Here is a 12726-nt window from a genome sequence, read left to right as displayed (position 1 = left end):
TGTCTCATTCGAGCAGGATAAACATTCTATTATACCTTTGGGGCACCATTGAGGGTTAGAGTTAAGGAGGCCCTTAAACCTCAATGGTATTAGGCGTAGGAGCCCTTTTCCGAATGAAGTGTACATATATAGAGAACTACTAGTAAAATGCGACCATTCTCGTAGTCGGTCCACCTTTCCCATCTAACACGCGCCTCATTTATCCTAGAGATCTCTACCTCGCCTGTACTCTTGAACATTACGATAAGGTCGAGGTTGAAAACGTAGGAGCCCTTTTCCGAGTGAAGTGTACATATTATATAACTACTAGTAAAATACGACCATTCTCGTAGTCGGTTCACTTTTCCCATCTAACACGCGCCTCATTTATCCTAGAGATCTCTACCTCGCCTGTACTCTTGAACATTACGATAAGGTCGAGGTTGAAAACCGAATTTTTTTTTTTTCGAAGATGTAAAAAGGAAACCGTCACCTAATTTGTTCCACTTCTCGTTTTGTATCTCAAGGCGGTCTTGCTGCGGAGGTCTTAGCCTAGCCGCTAGATATTCGGGAGTTAAGCGGCGAGGTCCTCTTGAGTTAAAAGTACACGTACGCTCAAGTGGGCTTGGCGTTGGATTTATTTTTGACGTTCGTGAAACGACCGTTGATTTGGACTTTGAGAATTTAAACAGCAGTAGATAAGCCAGCCTAGCCTGGTTAGACTGTAGGGTAATGCGTCTACGTTGGGTCGAGGGATCGGTTGCCGCTCGGGGTCAACTTTATCCTCAAGAGATAATAATAATAGACTCTTGAGTGGAAGGCAACCACCAGGCGAGGTTAACGCCTTAGGCGTTCTCTACCACCTAAGTAAACTTTTGATTTCAGGTAAGCTATCGCCTTGATGTACACTGTCCTGTTTTCTAAACCTCCAATACTCCAATCAAATTCTAAAATTTATTGAAAATGAGGGTAAGTTTCATGCGATTTAACATTAAGACTTTTGAACCGGGGTGATTTCAGGTAAGCTATCGCCTTGATGTACACTGTCCTGTTTTCTGAACCTCCAATACTCCAATCAAATTCTAAAATTTATTGAAAATGAGGGTAAGTTTCATGCGATTTAACATTAAGACTTTTGAACCGGGGGAAAAATGCTACTTTGAATGCCCCTGGTTTCCTTGCCAAAACCAGATCTGCAATTATTACCGATTTGTGTTTTCCAATAGGGGCTTACATATTTATTTTTTGGTCTTTTCTTATCTCTCTTGAAAGAGGCCCTTGCCTGCAAAGGTGTCGATAGGGCTAGCCCTATCCCTCTACATCGGATTTTATTCCTTTTTCTTTTCAATCGAGCTCTTTCGGTCCGTCTCTTTCTTGCCCTGTCCGTCATTATGATGTTGGTGGTGATGATGATGGGCAGGTTTGAAGTTGGGATGCACCCTGGGTTCCACCGTATACACTAGATCCGTAATCTGCCACACAATCATCTCCTTCTGTCGCTCGAATGCTCGATTCAGCTCTTCGATGGCGTATTGAGACCGGTTTTGCAGATCCCGAGTTTGTTCTTCCTTCTGCGCCATCACCTCTTGACGGCGATTCTGATAATCGGTCTGAAATTAATCGAAATTATGGACTTTCCCAGCCATAGTTGATTGAAATTTCCTATTTTGAACTCTTGGTTCACGAGCAGAAAATTTTCTACTGTGACAGGAAAGGTTTCTACCTTAAAGGTTTTACCTTACGGGACGTGATAGTAGTGTGTTTATCCTGAACGAAATTACCTACAATATTATGGTAAAACTTTGAACTACATCTTTCTGGCTTTCCATGACTTCACGTGACGTGACGGTAGTATGTTTCTACCTTAACATAGCGAAAAACTAATGAGTGGTGTCGAGACCCCTGAGTGAGCTCTTCCCATTCACTGAGTATGTACTCAGGGTCCCCAAGAACACAAGAAATAGCATGCCTTTGCATGTCGCTATCTTAATAACTAAAATTAGAGAACATTTTAATTTTCTATAACATTTTTTGAAAATAAGAAACAGCGAGAAGTTATACTATGAAAATAACGCGAAATTCGACTAAATTGTTGCATGTGATGGCAAGGAAATTATTTCGTGGTGAAGTACGCGTACGCCCAATCTGTTCCTAAACGGTAAACTTTAATAGAGGGAACTGTAAATGTAAACTGCCAAGTCTTATCGTCCCGAACACGAAGAGAAGAGATAGGAGAAAGCCCTTCCGAGAACGAACCTTATCTGTTTGGGATAAACGCCCTGGGCTAAAAATTATTTCGTGGTGAAGTACGCGTACGCCCAATCTGTTCCTAAACGGTAAACTTTAATAGAGGGAACTGTAAACTGCCAAGGTCTTATCGTCCCGAACACGAAGAGAAGAGATAGGAGAAAGCCCTTCCGAGAACGAACCTTATCTGTTTGGGATAAACGCCCTGGGCTGTAAACTTACCTCCATTCCCGCCCGATACTCATCGATGTCGTCCTGAACTTCTTTTTGGGCGCGTTTCAAATTGACCGCCTTGTCCTGTTTGGCTTGACCAATGAGCTGCAGGGCACGCTGCCTCGCCGCAAGCAATCGATGGAAGTCGTCCACCGATTGCCGATCCTCGGGCGAGATCGGTACCTTGAGCTGCACCTCAGGACGGAGGGGTTGGACTTCAGCGCTGCTAGGGTAGCGAACGGGGGTTCCGTCACTGCCACTTACACTTGGCGCCTTGGATTTATCGACGGGCGGAATGATCTCGTTGTCCAAGTTGAACTTTACGCTTTTCTTTTCTTCGGCCATGACTTGCTGTTGATCTCAGTTCAGTATAAAAGGGATTTCGTAACTTGTGTGCAAGTTTGAAGGTGTGTTTTGCTCTTCAATCTTAGTTGAAGAATAATCGAAGAAGTCTTTCGTGAGCTTGCACAGCGGACACCCCACGTGTGGGTCGCGGACTCCGAAAATTTGGAGCATCCCCCACCCCATATGTCCCTCTTATCTGGTCCACTATCTTATCTCTTAATCCCCTATTGTGCCCACAATCGTCTATGCCAGTTCCCTTGAAATTATTGGCGGTTGCTTATGAATTTACTATAAATTCATGCTTCTTTTCCACGTTCCTTGTTCAAGGGCAAAACCGTTAAAATTCAAAAATGTGTAGACTTCTTATTCGATATGCAAAAATTCAAATTCAAGTCTCGAGATTTTCCACGCTTCCCAAACGAAGTAGGTAGGTTATGCATATTTGGACCAGAATTAGCATATTATTTGCTCCTTTAAATATTTAAATTATGCCCAATATTTTGGTGTGAGGACAGAACCTCAATTTCTAAACGAACCATGCGAATCTTTTTGACAAATATTCTTTTCTTCTAATAATTCTTGTATTTGGAATGGATTGGGATTTGGAAAGGAACAATTTTTTGTACACGTTTAAATTGGAACAATTTGGCCTATACGAGTATTTCACATCCATCTCATTTCGTTTAGATATAACCCATTTTACTTTTCTTTTTCGTATTTTTTTTTCTACATTACTTTTTTATTATTTATTTTTATTACTTATTTATTTTCTTTATTTGCCCGAAAATTCGCACAAATGGAAAAGTTTGATACTTCTCTCTCTCTCTCTCTCTCTTTTCTGCCTCTCTCACTCTCTTTATCTCGTCTACTTTTTTGCTGACACAGTTAAGTGTGTTTCTTACTCTCTCTTTCCCTCTACGCCTCTCTCACTCACTCTCTCTCTCTCTTTATCTTTCTCTTTCTCTCTCCGTCCCATTCTTGCTTCATTCTCCATTTCGCGACAGTATATTAAAAGTTATCCATTTCTCTCTCTCCCATTCTTTCACTTTTCTATTTCGAAACAAATGAGAGAGAGAGAGAGAGAGAGAGAGAGAGAGAGAGAGAGAGAGAGAGAGAGAGAGAGAGAGAGAGCTAAAGCTTTCATCTCATTCCTATCTTTTCAAGCAAAGCTTTTATTATTCTAACACTAGAAAGAAATCCTTTGAATGTCAGCTCACGGTGGTCGACATTCGTAAAGTCAAAGCTTTTAACTTTTCTGCTGAAGTGAAGGTGAAGGTCATCACTTTTTTCTAAAGAAAAACGTTGTGAGCTTTCTTGTAAAGTGTTTCTCAACGGGCGCATCAAGAACGGATATATTCCTGAGAGACTAAATTTTATCCTTAGAGAAGACCAAATTTTACCCTGTTTGTTTGTATGGATTTATAGCAATTTTGGGGAATGAATTATTAAGTTCTTAGGCCAGCCACTCACTATCAGGTATGAGGTAGACCTGATAGGCGGTGTACCTGTCAGGTCTACCTGATGGTGAGTGGCCGGCTTTACCTTAGATTCTTCTAGGGAAAGCATTACGAGGTAAGGTCGATCAATAGTCAGCTTAAAGTCCTTGTAAAATTTGTCCCAGGAAAATGCCCGTTCAGTATTCATGCGCTAGTTATGAGTCATCCTGTATTTGCTTTGTACTGTTCAAGTGTTCAACTACAATTGAACGGAAAGGCAGGACAAAACAAGCTACAAGGATACCTTTGTTTGACTGTTAGTAGAGCATTGACGAAAAAGTACTAAATTGTTTTTCAGGGTGGACCCAAGTTTGAACTGCCCCGAAAAAGTCTGAAAATATCCGGAAATGATGATAAGTTGGTCATCTGTTGCTAAGGCCAGCCACTCACTATCAGGTAGACCTGACAGGCGAACCTGATCAGGTCCGGCTGTCAGGTCTGCCTGATGAGCACAGACATTATCAGGTAGACCTAACAGGCGGACCTGATCAGGCCCGCCTGTCAAGTCTACCTGATAGTGAGTGGTTGGCCTAATGTTGCTATTTCCTGGATAGGAGATGGGTAATTCTTAAATGTTCCTACGACAAATCGGCAATCACTTTTCCTGTGATAAATAGGGTCTATTTCTATCGATATTTATGAGAAGGTGGGCTAGCAAATCAGGCGGCTTTTGGAGCCGGCGCTGCGGCTGCTGGTGGTTCCGCTGCTGCGGTTGTTGCACCTGTTGCCGGGGCAGTTGCAGGAGCTGTAAGCCCAGAAATGACCTTGGACGCTGGATCTACCACGGCATGGGTGGCGTCCGAAGCCAGCGAAGTTACTCCACTGAGGGTGTGACTGATGGGGTTGCTACCGGAATGGGTGAAGGGAGGCTGTCCAGAGGAAGGATAGGAGGGAAGGAATTGACCGTAATCAAAGATATAGTTGCGGAAGAGATCGTTGAAGGTGCGGACGATGGGGATATAGACTTCGTTGTTCCGCGGGTCCGTGGCAATCAGGATCGGTTTGCCGAAACAGGTCTGAAGAATCTGAAGGAGTTGAAAAAGAAATGGAGACATTTCAAGATTTTAGATATCATTGGACTTGGGCAATAAAGAAGGATTATATCTGGCTCTTTTGCAATTTGAAATTGTGTTTTTGTGGAACAGCTCCTTCAGGAGAACCCTCCCACTTAAAAGAAAGTCACACAAAAGAAAATAGTTGGTATTTCAAATGTTACTTTCTCCTTCCTCTCATCTGAAAATCTCACTTACCTGCGCCGTTGTACAGAGAAGCACCAAAAGCATGGGAGTAGTCACACAAAAGAAAATAGTTGGTATTTCAAATATTACTTTCTCCTTCCTCTCATCTGAAAATCTCACTTACCTGCGCCGTTGTACAGAGAAGCACCAAAAGCATGGGAGTACATTTGATCGCCATTCTTGAAATGGTTTATGGAGTAACACAGTTGTATCTTGGAGTAACTTTGCTGAGCAAATGGATCATTTGTGTTTGTTTTCAGTTGGACTACTACGCTACGTATGGTAGGATTGCGTGTGAAGGTTTTCGAACTGTTTCAAAGCACAGTTGGAATATTCCGCGATTTATCACCACCTTTTTGATGGGCAATAACATTTGTATAGGCTGTCTCAGAAGTTATTGGACTCCGATTTTTACTTTCTATTGTTTTTGTTTGAGATTTAGATATTGCTAGTTCATTCAAAGTTTTAGTGACAAGAGATAGATTTTAGCATCGCGTTAGGTACCATCTATTTAAGACTTTGTATCTCCGTTCGCCCTGTTGCAAAAGAATCCGCTTCGTAACTGAAATGGAGTAGCTTTGCTTAAATTCCTGAGCTAGGAAAACGCACTATGTTCGAGTAAAGTATCCAAACTTTCCCTCTTTCTATGGCCTTTTTAGAGATAATTGTAAATGTTCAAAACATGTTATCCACCCTAAATGTTTTTCATATGGACTTCAATTGAATCGTCATTTCATACCGAATCCATTTCAGAGAAATATAACATTTCCAATATTTTTTGCGTTGAAGGCCACAAAACCATATTTTTTCGGAACCCAAGTTTTTTCTACGCGTATCCCTTGACGTCATTTGCTGATGATGTGTTTTAAACGTGTATTCCTTCATAAGTTGACAATAGAACATGTGTTTCTTCGGGAGGTCAACATGTGTTCTGGTGAGCTAGGACCTGATGTAATTAGTGCAAAGTCATGTGCTACAAAAACCCAATGGAACACCTCTTGTGTCAGAGTTTAACCCGAATTGTCCCAGAGTATCTACTGAAAAATATTTATGAAAAATTAGAAAACATGTGTTTCTTCGGGAGATCAACATGTGTTCTAGTGAGCTAGGACCTGATGTAATTAGTGCAAAGTCATGTGCGACAAAAACCCAATGGAACACCTCTTGTGTCAGAGTTTAACCCGAATTGTCCCAGAGTATCTACTGAAAAATATTTATGAAAAATTAGAAATAAATAACCTTTGATCCATTTTATTTTGTGTTAAATAGAAATACTGGTTCATATAATTCGAGTTAACAAACGGTTTGTGGGAGCTAAAACGAAATGGATCAAAAAATTATTGAATTGCAAAAAAGAAGCATTTGAACTTTTGAAATTTGCTCTATCTCTAGTACATATTTCATTCTTATGATTAATTCTTCAGATATGTGACCAACTACTTACATATAAAGAAAAGGACTTATACTCGAATTCATTTAAAATTTGAGGGCTTCATCTCGTACCCATCCTACGAAAAGTGTGATGTTTAGATTTCGCTCGGCACGTGGCGTAGAGTGCATGTCGTTTTGGTCCCAGTTTCTCATTCGCCGATGAAACTTTTGAAGCTCTACTTACTCCTATTTCCTCGAAATAATGATAATAGAAATCAAAGTAATAAGTGCTGAAGCTAAATAATAATGTCTGTGACTATCAAAAGGTAAATGCAATAATAATATGATTTTTTGCAAATACACAGCTATCACACACGATTATCATGTATTTCAATCCATTCTTTAATCCATTCAGCTTGCTCTAAAAAACTATTCCGTATTTTAGCAGGCTAAAACTGGCAGTATTCGAAAGACGGAAAGACCTAACTTGTAATTCCGACTTGACGGGGACTGATCTTATTTCCTCGAAATAATGATAATAGAAATCAAAGTAAAAAGTGTTGAAGCTAAATAATAATGTCTGTGACTATCAAAAGGTAAATGCAATAATAATTTGAATTTTTTGCAAATACACAGCTATCACACACGATTATCTTGTATTTCAATCCATTCTTTAATCCATTCATCTTGCTCTCAAAAACTACTCTTATTTCCTCGAAATAATGATAATGGAAATCAAAGTAATAAGTGCTGAAGCTAAATAATAATGTCTGTGACTATCAAAAGGTAAATGCAATAATAATATGAATTTTTTGCAAATACACAGCTATCACACACGATTATCTTGTATTTCAATCCATTCTTTAATCCATTCATCTTGCTCTCAAAAACTATTCCGTATTTTAGCAGGCTAAAACTGGCAGTATTCGAAAGACGGAAAGACCTAACTTGTAATTCCGACTTGACGGGGACTGTGCGGGAAGGAATCTAGGGCAGTGATTATGAGTGTTTTTGGGTGCCATTGGGAGACGTAGAGTTGTCTGATTTTGGGGCTTCCATGTTAACCACAGTCACTGATGGAGGCACCAGGGGGACACCGTTGATGTAACCCACGGATGAGTACGTGCTTGGGACGGTCACTTGGGGTAATGTTCCCGAGGGGACGAGCACCAAGACATGGTTGTTATTGGCGTCCGTCGTCAGGAAATATTGTCCCGAGGGGATGGACACCAAGACTTGGTTGTTATTGGCGTCCGTCGTCGGGAAATATTGGGTGCCCACAGTTCCTGTAATGGCAGTTTTGGAAACGACAGACACGGCTGGGTTGGGCACTATCGCAGGACTCAGGATGCTCTGTCCTGTAAGTGGGTTCACGCCCACGATGGTATGGGTGAGCGTTGGCACACCGTTGATGATCTGATGGACGGGAATGTTGGCTGGATAGGCGACACTGGGTATGCCAGGGATTTGGATACGGGGCAGCACAGCCGGATTCAGGATGACTTGAGAGCCGAGAATTGTCTAAAAGGGGAGAGAAAAAGGATTTTTTTTTTTTAAATATTAATAAAAGAACAAAGAAAGAATGGACTTTAAATCGTTTAAGATTTTAAAAGAACTGAAAGGATCTCCTATCGTTGTCCCATTCACTGAGTATGTACGGGACGGAGGGGTTGGACTTCAGCGCTGCTAGGGTAGCAAATGGGGGTTCCGTCACTGCCACTTACACTTGGCGCCTTGGATTTATCGACGGGCGGAATGATCTCGTTGTCCAATTTGAACGTTACGCTTTTCTTTTCTTCGGCCATGACTTGCTGTTGATCTCAGTTTGCAGGGTTTCAGTATAAAAGGGATTTCGTAACTTGTGTGCAAGTTTGAAGGTGTGTTTTGCTCTTCAATCTTAGTTGAAGAATAATCGAAGAAGTATGCACAATTTCATCCGAAAAGGGATCAATCCTGTCCTTGTTTGCAAGTTTTAAAGGTGTTCTTTGCTAAAATTTCGTTTTTCTGCTTGATATGGGTTTTGTTCAGGTGTCTGACACTGAGTGCATTTGATCGAACTGAAATTTCGGGCTATTATGCTGAATATGACTACGTTTTGGGATGAGGTTTGTGAGAAATGAAAAACAGTGCGAATGTACACAATAGTGATGTGTCTCTCAGCCTCCTTTCTTTTATATCTCTCTTTCCCTCTCTCTTTGTATCTCCCTCTCCCTTTCCTATGTTTCTATCTTACAGTATCTCCATCCTTTTCTCTCTCCCTCTTTCCATCTCTCTCATACACACATTCTCTCTCCTTCCCTCTCTCTCACTCATATGGAGCTTCCTACAATATGGTCGTAGGTCAGACTTCTCTTGGGATTCTGCATCTCTCTCTCTCCCTCTCTCCCTCCCTCTCTCTCTCTCTCTCTCTCTCTCTCTCTCTCCCTCCCTCCTTTCCTCTTTGTCTATCTCTTTTCGCCTTCCTTCTTCCTCCCACATATATACATACATATATTGCTCCTTCCTCCTCTTTCTCATCCTCTCCTCAGCCTTTTCCACCCCCTCTCCCTACTTCATTACTACATGGGGCGTCCAATAATGCAATACAAAATGAAAATTACTTTTCGGTGCGAACAACAACCTACTGGCTAGAGTTAAGCGCCTTACTGGAAAAAAAGACTTCTTTTCAGAATAAGTTGAAGTTCAAACACCTGAACTGTCCTTGGCTATTTGATCGAGACCACTGAACTTGTACTGAACACACTACCGAAAAATCCTAAAATCTATTGTCTGAAATGCATAACCCTTGATGGAAATACAAAAGAACAAATCGTGAAACTAAAAATATGAACAAATCGTGAAACTAAATATCAACAGTGGAATCAATTGAAATAACCCAAGTATAATCGTTCATACCCGAGTCCAAAATCTACTCAATGACCCTCACACGCAATGGTTCAAAGCTTCTTGAAAAACTACCAGGGGCTTACACTAATACGAGATTTCTCACCTATTCAATCTCAGTAGAACAGAGTTGGTCTTCGAGCCATTCCAGGTCACCAAAACGGGCCCCAAATTCAACATTTAATCATATTTAGGTATGTACATACCTACTGATATTTGTCCCAAAAGCATTGATATGTAATTTCAGTTAAAACTGAGGCTACCTCGATAGTGTAGATAGTGTTCAAGCAAACCTTTTAATTTGTAACCTCGTAAAATGACGCTTCTAACTTATATCGCTTCTGGTACTACTTAAAACCTAGCCCCCCTGGATTACGTGTCCAGCGAACTACCTCTTAGCTGGTAGGGCTTCTTGACCACACATATTAGTAGCTTACTGCTGGAGTAAAGGAATTTTTCAGTCCTATTATCCGAGCAATGTGAAGCATTAATATCCCCAAGAAAGTCCCTGCTCTTGTGATTCATCAAGTGTGACGAAGGCGGAGATATTGTTACACAGTCCTCTGTTTAGAAAGCTCCCTCAAGGTACACTTCAGATGGCCTTGGTAGTGAGAAGTGTCCACGGGGATTTGAACCCGCGACCTCGGGACTCGATGGCTACCTAGAGATACCACGTGGCTTGGAAAGTACCACGTGTAAGTCGAGATGAGAAGTGAATGATCCGATTGATCCAACCCGGCGTGAACATCACTCGACTTTCTATTACGTTACAAACTTTTCTTAGATTTTGAACAGGTTTTGTCACAAAATTAGCACACTTTGAGTTGTACCTACTCTTTGATTTATAAACATTTTGATTTACGGAAAGTTATTGGTTAATCGTTCAAATCATTGTGACTAAAATAACTTCTACAGTAATTTTTGTCAGAATGAAGTCCTCTGTTTAGAAAGCCCCCTCAAGATACACTTCAGATGGCCTTGGTAGTGAGAAGTGTCTACGGGGATTTGAACCCGCGACCTCGGGACTCGATGGCTACCTAGAGATACCACGTGGCTTGGAAAGTACCACGTGTAAGTCGAGATGAGAAGTGAATGATCCGATTGATTCAACCCGGCGTGAACATCACTTGACTTTCTATTACGTTACAAACTTTTCTTAGCTTTTGAACAGGTTTTGTCACAAAATTAGCACACTTTGAGTTGTACCTACGAATTTTAAACATTTTGATTTACGGAAAGTTATTGGTTAATCGTTCAAATCATTGTGACTAAAATAACTTCTACAGTAATTTTTGTCAGAATGATTGGTATTTTGACCGCTTTTTGGCGGGTTTCGACTGCTTTTTGGCGGTTTTCAGCTATATCGACTAAACGGTTAGAGATATTGTAAATGTTACAACAGAACACCCAAATAAGCACCATTCAATTACAAATATGAAATCATTGAAATCGTCCCAAAAGTGAAAGTTCTAACGAGTCCAGAACAAAACAGAGAAGAGGAACAAAGAGAATGAAGGTGTGTAAATAGATACATAGATATTAATTATAGGTATAGCTTACTCTCTGGAGTAGTTGGGTACTAGGTTAACTAGGTAATACTAGGTATAAACTATACTAAACTATACTTATTCAAGTAGGTATTAACAATGAAAGAATATGCCTTGACTTATCCCAGTATGCCTACACTCACAATAACGACGAAGACCAATTCCTGTGACTTTCTGAACTTTATTAAACACAGTCAGATGGTTAGGTATTGAGTTAGGTAAGCTAGTAGTAACATCAACGGGTATAAAGTGAGCTCCGAACTTTCTTCAGGTCATTTCTCTGACCAAAACAAAAATAGCAGAATTTCATTTTATTTATTTTTCAACTCACAATTTATGCTGACATAACAATCTAAAAACAACAGGATACAATAAAATTAAATAAAAATAGAAAAATATCTGTAAAAATACTCGATTTAAAAATATTGATTTTTCAATGCTCTGACCCTCGGTTTTTACACTCATGTTGACTTTATGTTGGTGCAGAACCCAGAAGTACAATTTCAACATAAAAAAAACTAAGCACAGATAAAAAAAAAATAAATATATAAATAAAAAAAATAAACTTTGACCCTTCTGGGAATCGAAAAAGCCCAAGGCGCTTACAAGGCAGACGAGCTACCCTCCAAGCTAACTGGGCTGATAAGGCTGGCAAGAGAAATCTTTCCACATAATGCATGTAATTAGGACAGTCTCTAAGTCTGAACAATTAATGCCAAATAAGAAGGTGAAATCTAATATCAAACAATAAGATCCAAAAACAACAAAGATCCAGCTTGTAACGAAGCAAATTTTTGGTGAAACCTAATCCAAGTAGGTTTGCTGTAGGTGTTGGACTAAAAAAAAGAGGTCTATTCAAAGAGAAGTTATAACCTCTTTGTGATTGTACGTTTGATAATCAGGAAGCGATGTTACACATTGTTTGAAGGTTTGCTGTAGGTGTTGGACTAAAAAAAAAGAGGTCTATTCAAAGAGAAGTTATAACCTCTTTGTGATTGTACGTTTGATAATCAGGAAGCGATGTTACACATTGTTTGAAACCATGTCATAGGTTGTTTGTTACGAATTGCCTCTTGGTAGTAATGGTCTTCTCTTAGGTAGCGAGTACAGGAGTGTGATGCGATGTGTGACATAACATTTGCAAATTCTAGTTGTCACTCATTTTCGTGAGGATAACAGTAGAGTCGAAATCTCAGCGAAAGAGCAACTTCGGTGAGACATAACATTTGCAAATTCTAGTTGTCACTCATTTTCGTGAGGATAACAGTAGAGTCGAAATCTCAGCGAAAGAGCAACTTCGGTGAGCTTGCACAGCGGACACCCCACGTGTGGGCCGGACTCCGAAAATTTGGAGCATCCCCCCCATATGTCCCTCTTATCTGGTCCACTATCTTATCTCTTAATCCC

The 12726-nt window shown here is 40.3% G+C and overlaps 3 protein-coding genes across 6 annotated transcripts in view; 1 reads left to right on the top strand and 2 right to left on the bottom strand.

Annotated features, from left to right (window-relative positions):
* Window positions 1-12726, top strand: part of LOC103505505 (speckle-type POZ protein A) — a 144028-nt gene that overhangs the window by 10291 nt on the left and 121011 nt on the right. The window lies entirely within an intron of this gene.
* Window positions 1221-2885, bottom strand: LOC103505502 (V-type proton ATPase subunit G-like). The gene is made up of 2 exons (XM_008469839.3): window positions 2449-2885; window positions 1221-1589 (listed from the first exon to the last, which is right to left on the bottom strand). The coding sequence occupies exons 1-2, from the start codon at window positions 2782-2784 to the stop codon at window positions 1308-1310; spliced, it is 618 nt and encodes a 205-aa protein (XP_008468061.1). The 5' UTR covers window positions 2785-2885; the 3' UTR covers window positions 1221-1307.
* Window positions 4189-5805, bottom strand: LOC103505503. Of its 3 annotated transcripts, XR_003390469.1 has the most exons (3): window positions 5643-5805; window positions 4738-5305; window positions 4189-4682 (listed from the first exon to the last, which is right to left on the bottom strand). XR_003390469.1 is itself a non-coding variant. In XM_008469840.3 (2 exons), exons 1-2 carry the CDS (start codon window positions 5694-5696, stop codon window positions 4940-4942), a joined length of 420 nt encoding a protein of 139 aa, XP_008468062.1. In that variant the 5' UTR covers window positions 5697-5805; the 3' UTR covers window positions 4189-4939. The 3 variants fall into 3 exon arrangements, 2 of the variants coding, with proteins under 2 accessions (XP_008468062.1, XP_026676643.1); XM_008469840.3 differs by having other exon boundaries at window positions 4189-5305; XM_026820842.1 differs by lacking the exon at window positions 5643-5805 and adding an exon at window positions 5531-5564 and having other exon boundaries at window positions 4189-5305.

This window comes from Diaphorina citri, unplaced genomic scaffold (assembly GCF_000475195.1).
Source record: "Diaphorina citri unplaced genomic scaffold, Diaci psyllid genome assembly version 1.1 scaffold179, whole genome shotgun sequence".
In the NCBI taxonomy this organism is placed as follows: domain Eukaryota; kingdom Metazoa; phylum Arthropoda; class Insecta; order Hemiptera; family Psyllidae; genus Diaphorina; species Diaphorina citri.
Note: the sequence above shows the minus strand (reverse complement) of the source record. Positions and strands in the feature narration are given on the sequence as shown.